The sequence below is a fragment of the Labrus mixtus genome, chromosome 4 (assembly GCF_963584025.1).
Source record: "Labrus mixtus chromosome 4, fLabMix1.1, whole genome shotgun sequence".
NCBI lineage: Eukaryota > Metazoa > Chordata > Actinopteri > Labriformes > Labridae > Labrus > Labrus mixtus.
Window position 1 is genome coordinate 22,613,308 of NC_083615.1, and position 16,642 is coordinate 22,629,949.

General features: G+C 37.9%; 1 protein-coding gene across 3 annotated transcripts in view; it reads right to left on the bottom strand.

The window, feature by feature from the left end:
- Positions 1-16,642, bottom strand: part of LOC132973138 (1-phosphatidylinositol 4,5-bisphosphate phosphodiesterase gamma-2-like) — a 31,061-nt gene extending 14,419 nt beyond the window's left edge. For 2 of the 3 annotated variants that reach the window (XR_009672969.1, XM_061036407.1), the window contains exons 1-13: positions 16,423-16,642; positions 9,694-9,885; positions 7,743-7,892; positions 4,722-4,815; positions 4,468-4,515; positions 4,076-4,160; positions 3,436-3,516; positions 3,299-3,342; positions 3,110-3,182; positions 1,895-1,996; positions 1,526-1,644; positions 438-523; positions 221-338 (exon numbers count right to left, since the gene is read on the bottom strand). Coding sequence is in view for 2 of the 3 variants with exons in the window: in XM_061036407.1 (XP_060892390.1) it covers positions 221-338; positions 438-523; positions 1,526-1,644; positions 1,895-1,996; positions 3,110-3,182; positions 3,299-3,342; positions 3,436-3,516; positions 4,076-4,160; positions 4,468-4,515; positions 4,722-4,815; positions 7,743-7,892; positions 9,694-9,877 (1,184 nt within the window). In the remaining variant the exon portion in view is untranslated. The remainder of the gene's footprint in view (positions 1-220; positions 339-437; positions 524-1,525; positions 1,645-1,894; positions 1,997-3,109; positions 3,183-3,298; positions 3,343-3,435; positions 3,517-4,075; positions 4,161-4,467; positions 4,516-4,721; positions 4,816-7,742; positions 7,893-9,693; positions 9,886-16,422) is intronic. The other variant, XM_061036406.1, reaches the window with a different exon arrangement.

A 16,642-nucleotide genomic window follows, 5' to 3' on the forward strand; every position in this document is an offset into this window, starting at 1 on the left:
GCTGACTTTTTGTCTCTTTTTAATGTAAAAATCAGCCACAACAATTATAATGAATCAACATAAGAAGGAAGTAGGACTTTGTGGAATCATTCTAAGTAGTCTGTACTGTGACTTTTCAAAATGTTCATCGACAATGTCTCACTTTACACCCAGTTACTTGTTTGTGTGTTATAAAATCATGAAGTCACACACACATTGACAGTGTCTTTGTAATTCTTACTCTGAGGTGACAAAAGCGTGATTGTTTATGGCTTTGACCACGTCCTCAAACTTGATCTTTGTGGTCCTGGTCCAGCCGTGGTAGATGATCGGTTCCCCAGGCCCCTCCCAGCAGTCCACTAGAAAGATTCAGCACCACACAAGTGAAACACATTTTTTTTAGTGTGTGTGTTCTTCTCATATGTAAAGCACATTCAATACATACAGGAGGTACTCACGTTCGACACAGCGACATCCCAGACGCAGACAGCGAACATAAGCCTCTGTGGATGACTCACTACGAAGCTGATCACCTGTCAGGTAGCTGGTGACGAACATCAAAAGTTAATTTGCATTTCACAAAAAAAATATATTTTTTTTTTTAAGGATTTATTTTGGGGATTTTTTGTGCCTTTAATGTAGAGATAGGACAGTGGATAGAGCTGGAAATCTGGGAGAGAGAGCGGGGAGCGCCATGCGGCAAAGGAGCCAAAGGTGGGACTTGAACCTGGGCCGCCCACTTGGAGAACCACAGCCTCCATACATGGGGCGCGCGCACTAACCACTGCGCCACCAGCCATAAACACCATAAACCATGTTTTTTGTGCTTTCATTATCATCATTATTTATTGAAATCTGGTTTGTTTTAATAACATTTTTACTTCAGTACCAGATATTTTCCTTAATTTGATCTTTTATTTGAACATTTTTGCTTCAATTTATTTGCATGAGTTTTCAAAATTGCTCAATATTTATCAAATTAAATTTGAAGTAAATTTCATTTTCAAGATACTTTTGTCTTTTTGATGCATCCATCTTGATTTTCACTGACTATCTTTTATTCTTGTTTGATTCCATTCAGAAGAGGAAGAATACATACTTTAATAATCCCACGAGTTCTTGAGGTGTATTGGGGCGGCTGTGGCTGTCTACATTTTTACCTAAGTATCTGATATATTATATTTTACTTAACCCAAAGTTGCTCCTGCTGCTTCGTTGTGGCGTGATAATTCATTAATTATGAAAGTGTATTAATGGGATTGGTTACTTCTGATGGTTACATTGCAACGTCAGTGCGTGAATGGGTGTGAAAGCGCTTTGAGTAGTCAGAAGACTAGACAAGTGCTATACAGGCTCAACCATTTACCAGTCCATTTATTCATGTCATTTTTTTAAATGCCTTGTGTAACATTTTGAATTGTACTTTGACACAACCTTTTACTTACAGTGTTTGTGTGTGTGTGTGTGTGTGTGTGTGTGTGTGTGTGTGTGTGTGTGTGTGTGTGTGTGTGTGTGTGTGTGTGTGTGTGTGTGGGGTCATACTGACGTGTTGTGTGAGGAGTTGATCCAGTAATGGGACAGAGGATTGTTCATGTCAAGGTTGCTGATCTCTGAGAACTTCTCGTCCCACACAGAGTTCTCCTTGGAAAACAGGAAGCTGAGAAACTAGATAAGAAGTCAACCGTAAGCTAAAACAGTCTTTTATATCCCATGATGCATTATTTTTAGAGCCAATATTCTCATCCTATTTCTAACACTGAGATCTTTACCAAGTGAGTGGACTAAAAATGTACAGTCTGCTCACGGTGTAAGATACAGGCTCAAAATAATGAAGAACACAGTGGCCTCAATCAGTGTCTGTTATATCTTTGCATGATCTCGATCAAAGGCAGCAAGAGCAGGCAGAGCAGTATACCTCGCTGACAGTGAATTCTGGATCATTGGTTTTTCTCATGGTGTCGTCGATGAAGGTGGTCATCACTTCTCTGACCTGGTTCAGATCACTGGCCCATTGCTCCTGAGGGATGACGGGACACAAAAAGGAGACAAAACTTAAAGCAAATGCTTGTCACTGTCTCCAAAGATACAATTCATTCAAACTTTGCAAAAAGAAAATGAAGGCTGTAATTGATATACCATCTGTCCTCTAACAAAATAACAGTTTTCCTTACTGTAAATGATGACATGAACATAGTAAGGGGAAAGCCTCATGTATTTATGTGTCGCACACACAGTAAGTGTACTACTAGCAGAACGACTATTTATTAATAAAACCAAGCTCTAAGATGTAGGTTGCATGTGGTCTATTTTTTAAAGGTCACATATTATATTCCTTTTTAACAAGTTTAAATAAAAAAACATGTCCGTGAAGTTTCTTGCCAAATATCCACTCTTACCCTGGATTTGATCATGCCTGTAAACCCCTCTATTTCAGCTCTGCTCAGAACAGGCTGTTTCTGTGTCTGTAGCTTTAAATGCAAATGAGCTGTGTCTGACCACGCCCCCTCTAGAAGAGCTTGGGTGGCTTGGGCTTTCTTGCACCATGTTCTATTGTTTACAGTTAGAAGTCAGATTCAGAGGACAGAACAGACACCTGGCTGTGGGAGTGTCACCCACCTGGGGGAGGGGTAACTGCTCTGTGTGATGTCACAAAGGGAAAATCTCCAATTGCCCTGTTTGAGCACACATTTTCTGAAAAGTGGAGCAGGCGAAAGACAGAGAGGATGGTCTTTTCTCATTATTGGGGGGTTTGTAAAAAGACTAGGGACACATATTAGTGTTCATAAAACATGGTGAAGTGTATTTGGCATAATATGTGACCTTTAAGCATTTGACCAAGCAGGTACTTAAGATGCAAATATGTTTAATGAAGTGTATTAGCAAATATAAAACATAATGGGTAGAAAATATATTGTTTCAACATTTAATTAAAAAAAAGGGAAATTATTTGTGGAAAAAAGTAGTAAAGCAAAAGATGCTCCACAAACAATCAATAACGAATATTTTCATTTGTTAGGGTGATTCAAAGGTAAATTGTAAGGCTGAATTATTAGTTACAATGAATCAAAAGCTGTTTAACGCTAACAGACAAGCAAATACAAATGAGTGCGCTGTACTGAGCTTATTTTACCTTCTGCTCGTAGATGAGGAATCTTTGGAAGTCGTGAAGCAGCACTGCTGAAGCGTCGGGTTTATCTGTGTTACTGTAGGTACAATAAAAGACAGCAAACAAACAAAACTGACAAACTTCAAACTAAGGTAAGAAGCTGCCTTTCAGCTGCATCAAAGTGTGTAAGACCACATGTTCAGCAGATCTCACCCAAGAATGAAAGCACAGGATTCCTTTTTGAACTCATCGAGGATCTGAGTGTGGAAAAATAACACGAGTGAAAATGCAAAAAGAAAGTGCAAATATAACAGTTTAACTTTACTTCAACGTGATTGATGGAGACTCACCTCGTTCTGTTCAAACATGATATGGTTGTATAATTTATGAAACTGCTCAAAGTCCAGCTTGTCTTTTTTCGCTCCAATTTCCTTAGAAAGCACAACAAAAATCCTGATTAAGATAACGAGAGCATCTGCAGTTCAATCATTTTTTAATATTTAAATCTGTTAGTGTATAAAAGAACACACTTTCACATTCTTATAAGGTTTAATTTTATAACTTTTTCCTCTTTTGCTTCTTTTGACGTCTCATGTCTAGCTGCTTCAGTGCCTCGCGTCTCTATAGTTTGTATGTGTTGTGTATTGTCAGTGTTTTTTATGTATGTAGAATATGTGACTCTCCCTCAACCAAAGTCACCTGAACCTGAACCGACTCTGAAATATGAAACTATTCTGACTTTTTATTTCCTCATATTTTACAGGATAAATATTCAAACAAATCTGAAGAGAGAGCCCTCAACTTTCTTTGGCTAAAACAAAATTGTTGGCTCCTGCTGATACAGTTTTTATGTTTTGGATAATGTAAACAAAAACATGGTTTTAAGAATTTGATAGAAAGAGGTGTCCAATTACAAAATACATTTTGTAAGGAATAAAAAAACATTTATTTAACAGTATTTAGGACAGTACATAAAGAGAAGAAGAGAACCTGGAATTTGTCTTTGAGGACTCGAGAGCTGGGGACCTTGTAGTTAAGCAAAGGAAGCAGAGCCTTCAGCTCCTTCATGGAGATACTGGGAAGACAAAATACATCATCAAAATCTGGTTCGAATGCTCTGATGCTGTTTCTCATCTTAACTTCAATCTACAATCTAGAATATAGTCTATTGAATATAGAATTGAATATAGAATTTTAAGAAAAAGCAAGAACAACAACTTTTGCCCAAAGGTTTTATCTTTTTTATTTTTACTTTCAACGCAAAACATTTCCACAGGTTTGCAGGTTTCTAAGTACTACTGAACTCTTATCAAACCTAGCACACAAAACGGATTGTTTTAAGTAAGGTCAGAGTTATTGTGACAGAATAAACAGATTAGTACCTGTTTGTTTTTGTCTGATTGACAGAATACATCTGCTTCCTCAGCCAACTGGAGGAAACAAACAGAGAGATAATTAACTGATGACCATTCATAACTGGGAAATGTGTTAATGTGAGTAATGTGTGTGTGTGTGTGTGTGTGTGTCTGTGTGTGTGTGTGTGTGTGTGTCTGTGTGTGTGTGTGTGTGTGTGTGTGTGTGTGTGTGTGTGTGTGTGTGTGTGTGTGTGTGTGTGTGTGTGTGTGTGTGCGCGCACCTCTCTATAAGAACTGGAGTTGGAGCTTCCAGTGTCTCTTGCCTCAGGAGTTCTAGTCCTATCAGCCATTTTTCTGCCTCTTCCACAGAATCCGCTGAGGGAAACAAACATCAAGCTTTGTGGGACGATAGGCAGCGACTGTAATTACTTAAAAACATGTAAAAACTCTGATCTGTTGTTCTGGAAATACTGAAGGCCATTCAGATATTTTTTTCCAACATGCAAACAGAGTGTGATCATCACATTTTTATCTTGCACCTGACAAGAGATTTCCTGTATTTTTGGTAATTTTTTTCAGTTAGTACTTTCATCTACAGAAAGTATCGGAAGATATATATTCTAATACATATATACCTATACTCCAGTTGATTGCTTGGGATAGCAACAACCTGACAGGATGTGATCACTATCTGTCTGCTCAAATGCACATGTTCAAAGCAGTGACAGAGTCAGAGTGTTTCTAAAACAATATTACATAAAAAGGTCCCCGCAGAAACAGACATGTATTCAAATTAGAGGCTCTTTTACTTTAACATGAAACATCTGAATCATCTTGTCAAAGCCGACAGACTCCATTGACATATTTGTACCTTTCAGAACAGTCAGTTTTCCACTGCTGCCTCAATTTGTGTGTTTATTTTTGTTATGGTGATGTCTTTGCAGACTTCCCATTAAAACACTGCAGTCACACAATAACACAAACAACATGATCTGTGAAGTAGTATTAAGCGTCTGGTTCCTTTGAAGAGGGAGATGTAAACCGCAGCTTCTGGTTGACAAAGTATTTAAACCTCCACAGGAGGGTCTAATTCTGCGGGGATCCTCTCTGTGATGTTGTCAGAAACATAATGGGTGTACTGTGATCAGGCTCTAGACATACTTGCTCTACACAGAAATTGACATTATTTTCCAAAGTCGCTCAGTGAATTACACAGATTTATTCATTTTGATAAAGAGGATGTTCCTTTTTTGCAAGAAGGGTTCTATAATAAGTGTATAAGCCAAAGGAGATGCCGGTCAGCTCGGCCCCTTTATTGAGAAGAGAAGCTAGGCTATACATCGCTGCAGATGGAGACATTTGTACTATGTAATTTAGCTTATTTTATAAAACCCAACCTAAAAAGCTAAGACGATGTAAGTGTTGACTATATTTAAACATTCTTTCAGCGCTTTACTTTGCCGTCAGCGTTCATTGTCTTCCTCAGCCTGTGGTGCACTGATCTCCTGTCCTGCTTCGAGAGGAACTACAAATACAACCACAACTACAAAATGAGCTATAAGAGACTATGACACGCCGTTTACGGTTGAGGTGGCTTGAATTGTTTTTCTGTTGGGTTTTTTGTTCTCTTAGTTTTTTGTTGTTGATTGGGGGTTCTTGTGCTTTGTTCTTCTGCACGTATGTCTAAGCACTTTGTAAAGCCCTGTTTTTAAAAGTGCTATACAGGAATATATGACCATGAGAATAATTGCATTTCTACCGTATCCAAATATGCTGTGCCAGCTGTTGAAGAGAAAAAAAAAACTATAGAGCCATTGCTGTGTTGTGTCAGCTGGACATTCTCTAAACAACTATTGATTTAAATTAATTTCAAATTAGGGTGCAGTAATGTAAAAAAGTACACCACAAATATCAGTTTACTAGGAAAATTCAAGGAACTTGCTACAGGCTAAAACACATATTCTGTGCATCATAAAGTAGTGCTAAAACAAAGGGGCTCGCTTACAGCCAAATTAAGCATAGAACATTTTTAAATATAAGGGAACACTTTGATCACCGTTGATCTTCAGGACTATTTCACTTAAAATGAGCTAAAAACCAGGTACATATGGCCCCAATCTGCAGAAGTGTATAGCCTAGCTTCTGTCCCGGTGTTGTGCAGAGAAACGCATGGCTGCAGAGAATTTGCATGCAAAATAAGCAGACACAATTTCTGTGCAAGCAGCAACATCTGGTCTCAACAAATAAAAGCCACTGCAGAGTGGTTCATCGAGTGTCCGCTTGAGACCGGCTCCAAAAGAACCGGAGGTCACAAACACACCCCATATTAAAATGTCCATTTTGACAGAAGAAATTCAAATGTTTTCAGCCTGGTACAAAAATGATCTTGGTCTTATTAACGTCTTTATCAGCGCACACTTTATAGGGGGTTCTTTTATAACTCTTCCGTATTGATTTATGATACGAGTTATAAATAATAAGGGGCTTGGCTGACTGACTGACAGGCGGGTAGCTGTAGCAGTTTGCCAGCAGGATTTAATCTTCTGTAAAACATTGCCATACCTAGCAACAGGGTCAGCCACACCTCCTCACTCCTTCCTCCCTTAGAGTTACTCTGACAGTGTTCCTAAATCACTCCTAAGCACTCCTTACTAGTTTTTTTTTAAGCTATGTTAGGAACTATGTGGGAGGATTCTCTGAATTGTTGTGAATATGGGACCATCTCTTTGCCTGTCCTTAGGTTGACTTGAAAGTTAGGTAGAGAGAGCATTTATAGAATGTAGACCGCCAACGGCAGGCTTCTAAGTACTTCAGTAACCAATACGTGACATCACTCAGGCTTCGTCCACTATTATTTACAGTCTATGTTTCTATGCTGCTGTATTTTGCTTCCACCCATTAAGTTTTTCTACATACACTGAAAATGTGTCTTTTGCAGAGTCTATGCAACAATAAGGACACTTCAGATACTTTGTCATCACAGATCTGCCTCCAGACATAAGAGTACTCGGCATAACACTGGTATCTGTATTTCTCAATAAAGGGGCCGAGTTGACTGGCATCTCCTGTGGGTAATACACTTCTTACTTTCAAGTACCTCATAGAACCCCACTTCAAAAACTATTCCTTTAAAACCATTCTGAAGGTTGATGGTTGACATTGTTGTTGCTTTTCCATAAATGAACAACATAAATAGCCTACACATAAATGAATGAACACACATTTTAAACAGAAATCATATTTAAACGTAAGATAATTAGAAAAATGAATGTAATTAGAGCACAAGACTTAGACCAACTCACCTCCCAGACTGAGCGTGTTCAGGACAAACTGTGAGCCATAAAAGATTGTGAAGCAGGTTTTTTCTTCATGTTTGTCCTTTCCATCTTTAAAGCGCTCGAAATCCTTTGAGTTCCTCCCTGGACGAACCTCTCTGATCTCAAACAGGTCCACTGAAAAACAGAACACATAGTTCCACTGGTTATATTTTTAAAGGGAGGCGATGGACCGTTTGTACATGATCATTTCTGGAACCTTTACTTACTTTAACATAAAACGAGCAATCAAAAAATTAAGATACATTTGCAGCTCTCAAACTGTCACAGCTACAGTTAGAGCGTCGTTATTTTCACCTATTTTTATGCTGCTTATGAGCCGATATATCATAACATGCAGACTGTGCTAACCTCTACAAGTATTATAAAACAGTGGTACAGAGATTTTACCAATGCACCCACCACCCTTGTTAAAAATCCAATGTAATGCACAAAATGAATTCTTCTGAATTTTTAAACACTGCATGCCACATTATCTCATGTGACTAAAGTACTTTGAATACATTCCTGCATCAGTGGAGCTAATTGTCGGCTAATAGTAAATGGTGGCTTGAAATATAGGAGGAAAAGGTCAAATTTGGCCAGCAGTGCACAGCTTTAGTGGAGCTTCAGGCAAAGGAAGTAGCAACAATAACCCTCACAGGTTTCAGCCTGAAAGATGTCTAAATTAGCACAGAACTGAATATTTGTATAAGGTTGTAAATATCTTACAAAACAACAGCATCAGTGGACCTATATTCAAAACATAGGTGTCCATATAGGTCTAGTGGAGCACTATGACAAGAAATCCTCTCTCTCTCTCCCTCTTGGACAAATACAGGGTTGTATGCAGGGAGAGTGTCCCCCCCACCGGAAATCTGATTGGCCTTCTATGGTGCCAAAATCCTAAACTATGATTGGCTGTTTGCCCTGTCAGATCATGACTTATGTTAAAATCAACTTGGCTTTGATGCAACAGGCTGATGTAGTTTCTTTTCAATGTGACACATAAACTTTTGTTAGTACTTTGTTAGTAAGTAACTTTTTGAGTCCTTAAATAATTGAGCAAAGATTTTAAGCTATACTCTTGTGTTGCTTTTTGAAGTTAAAAAATGTACATAAGGATATAACATCTTTTGGATACTTTAACATGAGCATAGTAAGTAGATGAGTTTAGTGGAGATAGAAAGGGTAAATACATGTCATTTATCTGCTTCCCCTTCATGCTGCAACTTCATGCTACCCCTGCATAAGTCAGTCCCTGCATAAGTCAGAACAAAAAGGGTCTGGACAAAAAGGGTGGAGCTAGAGAGGGGGGGAGGGGTTAGCAAACACAGCAACTTATCTGCTAACACGAGTAGAATCTTTGACAGCAAGGTGCATCATTAATTCAACCTAGATTAGCGAATTATAAAAACTAAAAAAGTGTACTTTCTAAAAATGACATCTTCTTGTAAATGACTATGACTGCTCTAAATGTCTCATTGTAGAACAGAACTCCTTACCAGACATTTTTACTGTCACCATGGTAACACTGTCAAACCCAGCTAGCCATGCCTATAAAGTCTCACTGTTTTATGGGCAGTTTTTCCACTAAACATAGTATATTACAAACCGATCAACAAGCTACGTGAAACTAGCAGTTTAACATAAAGACTATTAGAAACGTAGTCAACTGAAAAGTACGTTTTTTTTGTACATGCGACCAGAAGAAGCCTCCTGCTGGTGATGTCAAGAAATGCAGGTTAAGACACTTAAGTTTTATTTAGTACAATAGCACATCATGTTTCAGCAAAATTAATTTTGCAAAACTTAGTGATGACATAATGTCACTCAATTTGAAAACTAACCAAAGTGAGTAATACTAATAACACTGTATACATTCAGTTCAGTGATAATGATGAAGGTTATTCTTTTGTTGCAGCATGAATATACTCACAGACACCATCAGTCTTGTCTGCAGTGCGTGTCCATGCCACCTGCCGGGTCTCCATGATGACCTGCACAGTGAGTCGCTCCGCCTTCTGCCGAAACACCGTCATGACCATGCCCATCTCCAGGTCCCGTTTGATCAGAATCTTCTTGTACTCTGTCATCTCACCCTGCTGCCCCCAACTAGCCATCTCTGCAGCTGAGACAGGACAGAGGAGAGTCAGATGGTTAGTATCTGCTACTGAATGCTGTCTGTGTGAAAGGATTAGATTATGAAGTCTTCTTGTGCAGCACAATTTGCAAAATCCTTTCCCCCCAGATACCAATGATGCTGACGCACCAGATTACAAACTCTGATGCTAATGCTAACAAGCCGTCATGGCATGTCACTACATTGAGTCATTACTGTCAAGTGACAAAGACAGATTTATTAAGAAACTGAACAGAATAGGATCAGATTGTTGTCCATATGTTTGAAAAGACTGAACTAATGATTCCCAGATACTTTTTTTAAGAGACAATATCACATTTGATATAGATATGATGAATTAAACTTAACATAATAACAGCTTAGCTTACCCAACAACCATTGACACTAAATACACAAGTATGTTTCAGTTCATTCGATAAACCTGCTAATTATCATTATTATTGAATTGTATATTTGTTAACTGATGTAAAACGTGTGACTCAGTTTGCAAAAAATACTAAATCGATGGAAGGCTCTGATGAGTAGATAAGGGTTGCACCTGATTCTGAATTTGGTCAGTAGAATCACATTTGGCTGTACAATGCGAATAATTCACTTGGTTCTGGGGGTTGTTGGGTTTTTTTTGTGACATCAAAGTACTACACGAGCTGATGTGAGTCTAATGTATGAGCTTTAGACAAAGCTGTCCGTCAGCCAGATATTATCCATCCGGCATTCGTAGTTATTTGAGTCACTTAAAAGATGTTTTTAAAAGTATCATATAAACCAAAAGAAGGATTTTAGTCAGCTAACGGAAGCAGCCTCAGCACATCATTTGGCTCCTAGATAAACCCATGTGAACCATGAATACTGGAAGGTCATTTTGAGTCTCAGCCTGTCATGCTGTTTCACCTGCATTTCTCTGTGTACAATGACACAGCAAAAAAAAACAACAACAACACAATAACTTCCTCACAGTTGTATGTCTCTTTCAACAAATGAGATTCCAGTTTACATCTATCAATATTTCCCACTAATTGATGGAGAGTAGAGAAATGTGTTCACATCTCAAACATTCCCTTCAAATGAAAAGATTAGCACAGGGAAGTCAACATTCAAATACAAGAGGTCACACAATATTGATCAACCTCCTGTTGATCAAGGAAATGTTGACACATCATAATAGAGAATGTCCTTTTCTCTCTCTGTTTCCTGTAACACATACAGTAGGTTGTCAGCAGTGCCCTCCTGGAAATACGGTGCAACATGTCTGTGTACGTTCCATCCACGTATTTGGTAAATGGACTTGAGCTTGTATAACACTTTTCTAGTCTTCTGACTACTCAAAGTGCGTTTACACCACAGGTCACACCTACACATTCACACACTGATGGCAGAGGCTGGTCTGTGAAGTGAACATCAGAATGAACTTTTTATACACATTCATACGCCGCTGACAAAGCAGTGGGGTTAAGTGTCTTGCCCAAGGACACATCGGACATGTGGCTGCAGGAGCTGGGGATCAAACACCTGACCTTCTGGTTGACAGACGACCGACTCCAACTGAGGTCATTCAAAGCTTGATACAAAGGCCAATCCAGTTGCCCTTGGATCAAGCTTCATACAGGTAGATTATTGCTTATAGTTAATAAAACACTATTTTTATTTAACAATTGAACCATTTATTTAACAGATCTTTTACTTCAATTTATTCAATTTGCCCCACACAGTTTGATTTGGGCTGGTGAGTGACAAAAAAAGCACCTGACTCCTAAACAGAAAATCCCCAATGAACATCTTCTTCACATCAGATCCAATCACTTTCACTCAAATACCACTACTTCTTCATACTGTCACACTGATGACACGTTCTTCTAGCTTAAATTCATGTAAAGTTTATGGATTAAAGAAGCTATAAGAAAAGGTCAGTAAAGAGATATTCTTTCATTGACTCATTTGAGCATCAAGATAAGACTCAGACTGAAACAGGATTTCTGATTCTGTTACTGATAATTCATAGACCACTGTGGGCAATATAATGCTTTGAAAACAGACCTTATCTATGTAGATGCTATACCAATTATTTTCACTGAAGGCTGCTTTCATAAACAAATTACTTCATTAAAGAACATTCAACACCATTCATTGTCAACCCTCCTCGTTTTGACCACTTCCTGCTCAGCTGTGATGCTCTGCTCCGTGTGCTGTAGACGGGGCTGAGAGGATTGTAAACTATGGAGTCTCTGATGGACAAACTACCCTGTGCTTACAGTACCAGCTAGAATGAATGTGCCAAGTATGAATGCTCTCTGTGTGCCCTCAATAGGGCTCAGGATCCTTATCGACTCTTCTTCATACACAAAAACTAATGCAAATTCAGGAGGTCAAATACATATCTTACAGAGATCTCTTTCTGAGACAGTTGATTTTACTATCATCAGTATCTTCTCTTGGATTCAAAACAGTCACTTTTCTATGTCAGTCATTTGTTTGCCCACTTAAACACACAGTATGTAAAATCCGGTGATATCGAGGCTTGTGGGGAATCGTGGGAGTTCTCTCTGCTACCCCCCCGAACCCCCAGGTGAAAACGAACTCTGTGTTGACTGTAGTCAAGACGAACGGGCGAAACCGACCTGAGAAAGAGAATATGTTTACCGTCCATGTATCCAAGCATAATTTACATGATATTTTTTATCACAGCAGCACATACAGCTACAGTACGGCAGCTTCCAGCAGCAGCTGACGCTTCCTTATGCAGCGGTCATTGACGTAACATCCGGTGTTTCCATGGCGACGATAAACATTTAGTGTCTGTCATTAAGTACCTACTGCAATGATACACTGCCTGTTGGTGACCTATAACAATAGAGATAGGGCTAGGCAATTGATCGAAAACTGAAAACTGTTCCGATTTCAATTACAATTTACGCTTCCCACGATCATGAAAACATGAGAATCGAGATTAAACGATTACTGTGTTGCATGCTGTGCTCGTCTTATGTTTTGTCATGTTTACTAAATGTTTGTGTTTGTTGTTATATTTTGGCCACAAGAGTATTTCACCACTACCTCAAAACAAAGTTCATTTATTGTGATGTATTTATTTGTTATTATAGGCTATATTACAGTTTGTATGTATTACTTGTTTTTAAAGTGTTCAGAATGTTAAAGTGTAAAGAGTGTTTGAGTTTCACAGATGATTGTGATCCAGATGATTGTGTTATAAAATCAAACTATATGGCTCTGCATTTACATAGGACTAGAAGTATGTTGTGCAGCAACAGACACGGGTAAAAAAGGTGATCAGAAACAGTATGTGCAGTACTGTTCTACTGGGACAACTAATATTTAACTTGCAAATGACAGAGATGCCAATACAAACAGTCCCACAGGAAGTGTTCTGTTGATTAATGTGTAATGTAATAAGACTACAGCAAGTAGGAAGGTCATGCAAAACACACTGTAGCCCTGAGGGACCTCATTCTTCATGATCAGATTAAAAGATGATGAAATGAATGTGTTCATTTGTTTAAGGTAGAGAAAGAATTCAGAAAAAAATGCTTTCACACTTATAAAAGCTAAAACAGAAATGTGCAGAAATCATTTTCTAAATATGAATTAGAGTGAAAACACACAGGCTTATCAAATACCCGGTAATATCCATATCATACATGTGATGTAGAAAGTTCAAAGTATTCCTCAGGGTTCTAAAATGAAATGAATGATTAACAAATGATATCACACTACTTCTTCTCTGTTTTGACAGCATGAAACCTTTGCCCATGCTGTGTGAAGGGACTGTCCCGGCTGGCAACACTGCATCCTTCTTAAATTCCTTCATAGCAGCAATATGTCTGAAAAGAAACTGTGATAATACAGCCGCATGTGTTCATGTCACGCATGCACAAACACATAGCTACATCGCTATGTGAGGAGGATCTGATGACTTTGCTAAGTTTAACATGTTACATTGTGTATCCTCCATGGTAGAGCAATTCATCTCAAATGTATCGAAACCGACATTCAGAACCTCTAACGGTTAGAACAAACTTGCCCGGTCGATTATTTTGATTATTTTCAGGGTAGAGTCACGTTGACGACACGTCCAATCCGCTACATGGAAGCAATGTCCGTCGTTTGGACACATTTTGTCTTTAGGGAAGACGACACCGAACAAAAAGAAGTCAAATGTAAACACTGCAGAAAAACTGTTATTTAAAGTTATTTCTTTTCTACTGTTTTGGAGAAGTTAAATTCTACTTTAAAACTTAAATGTGTCGTTTTCATTTCAAGCTATGCTTTGATTTCAGTTTGAAATATTCAATAAATACCTATAAAATAGTTCATCAGATATTATGCACTCTTTCATTAGAAAAAATATCCCAGCTTTAATAGTTGAGCATATTTAAAGTAGAGACCATGTCAGTGAACTATGAGGGCAAAAAACAAAATAATAGTTCATTAATCATCATCTTAGTAAAATGTTAAATTAATTGTGATATTGATTTGAGGTCATATTGCCCAGCCCATGTAACACTCACACATTTTCATTAAAAAAAATAATGATTAACAATCACTAGGTTGGACATGCAATACTATCAGAAAAAAAGAAAGGCAGAAGTATTCTGTAATTTAACCAGTGTGTTAAAACCAGGGAAAAAAATTGATGATATATTCGTGGCAAGATAAGTGACAAGAGCGTCTAGCATAGACTTTAAGGACGACCAAACCTATGAAACCATTTCTCTTACTTGTTGCAACCATTCGACAACAGTGCTGTTGAATAAATGTTTAGAGCTGTTACAGTTTTAAAATAAAGTTATTACATATTAAGTTACAAACAAACAGCTTACGCTTTTTAAATTCAAAATATCTACATCTCAAACACTGTTTTAAACAAAGACAAAAAAAACAAAGACGTGTTAGCAGAGTTGCAGAAAGTGAATAAGCAATTCATTTCTATGGCAACCATTTAAGATTCTTGGTTAGGTTGTTGTTAGGTGAATCATTATCTGATTTCAACCTGTAAGTCCGTTTGGTTTGGTTAGCTTTCCACAGATATGTAAGCTATAGAACAAACTAGAAGTAGGCCACACTTCACTTCTGAAGTAAGCTTTTAACAGTTCAGACCAGATGAAACACAAATATTTTGGAAAAGCTTCACTTTTCATGTTAAGTCATTTTTAGTTCAAAACATCCAACATATATTTGTCTCCTCCAGAAAAACAAAACACCAAGATAGATTTTTTTTTTGAGAATCTGTTAGCTATGACAGTCATGTTTGCGTGAATCTTGTTAACAACAGTTATTTAACCCTAAATTATATTTTGCTGTGATTATATTTTGCAATTAATGATTTGAAAGGCAGATAGTGACGTCCACAAACAGAAAACAAACTATTTCTACTTTCATTTTTAATAGTTAAGATGTGACCATTTCTGATGCAGTTCATGTGAATTTAACACTGAAAGACTTTAGTGACCGACAGGTCATCTGTTTGACTTTTTCTTTGATCTACTTTGGTGAGAAGAAGAATTGCGTCACATTAGAGTCTGGACACACATGAAGGAGCTCTCACTGTTTACTGTAACTGCATTCAAGTCCACACTTCCTTTGTCAATGACCTGAATACAGACCTATGTTACATTTTAACCAACTATTCAAACCTTCCTTAAGAGTTCCTAGTTTTGCAGACAGAATAATATGTACTGCCTTTACAATAAGAATGTAGTCTAATTGATTCTTGGAGCCTGGCTGTTTTGAGCTTTTAGCTTTAAAAGCAGCTCTTTAGAAGAAGAGACATGGCTGCTACCTTAACACCACCTTTTCTTTTTTTTTATCATAAAACAGAAAATCGCTGAACAGAGTTCAAACAAATAGCAAAGTAAAAGAGCATCAACATCTCTCTAAAATCCCAACAAAAGCTGAAAATAGTGAGATTCACAAGTGATAGATGTTCTGAATAATGCCTGACAGAATCAGAAAAAAAGTGACAAGAAAGGGGAAAGTGAAGATGTGTAAAACTGTGGGCCTATTAAAAAGTTAGAAACATTGTTCTATTTAAACTTGTAACTCTGCTTTATACCAGGCAATTTGACGTCCAATCTATGATTTATAGGCCTAGATAGCCTACATTTTTAAGAAGGTCTATATTCTGACCGAGAGATGCACGTATTAAATAGCCACATCCTTGTGTCACCACGCTAAACCTTTTCATTCTGATAAACCTATTTCGTTCTTGTTTAGCCTACACAAGTTTCCAATAGTTACTCCCGAGGTAACAAGATAATAACACGCTGCCTCATCTCACGTTAACAGATACATTTAATCTGAACAGTCAGTTTCTTTGCAGCAGGTGTTTGACAGACGGACTGACTGACTTCATGTTCAGAGCTGCATTCAGCCGCCTGCTCACAAACATCATCTGCTGCAGCCCAGCAATAAAAAAAAAATGCGGATTTCCCCACTTCTTATTCAAATACAGCCACAAAACACAGATCTTAACGCGAAATTATACCGATTTTAAGAAAGCAGAAGACTTACCTTACAAGTGAAGAACGGTTCTTTTCGGCTCTGCAAACTAGTTTTTCTATCTGCTCATGATTTGATAGTTGGAAGCTGGAGAGGATGTAAAGTGTTGACAAAAGGGCCAGCCGCAAAACGGTCAGTTCCTCTTTCTGTGTGTACAAGGAAGTAAAAGTTAACTTGCATTATATGCATAGTCTACAACTTATAAAAGTCCGGAAGCAAAGGGACGGTATCT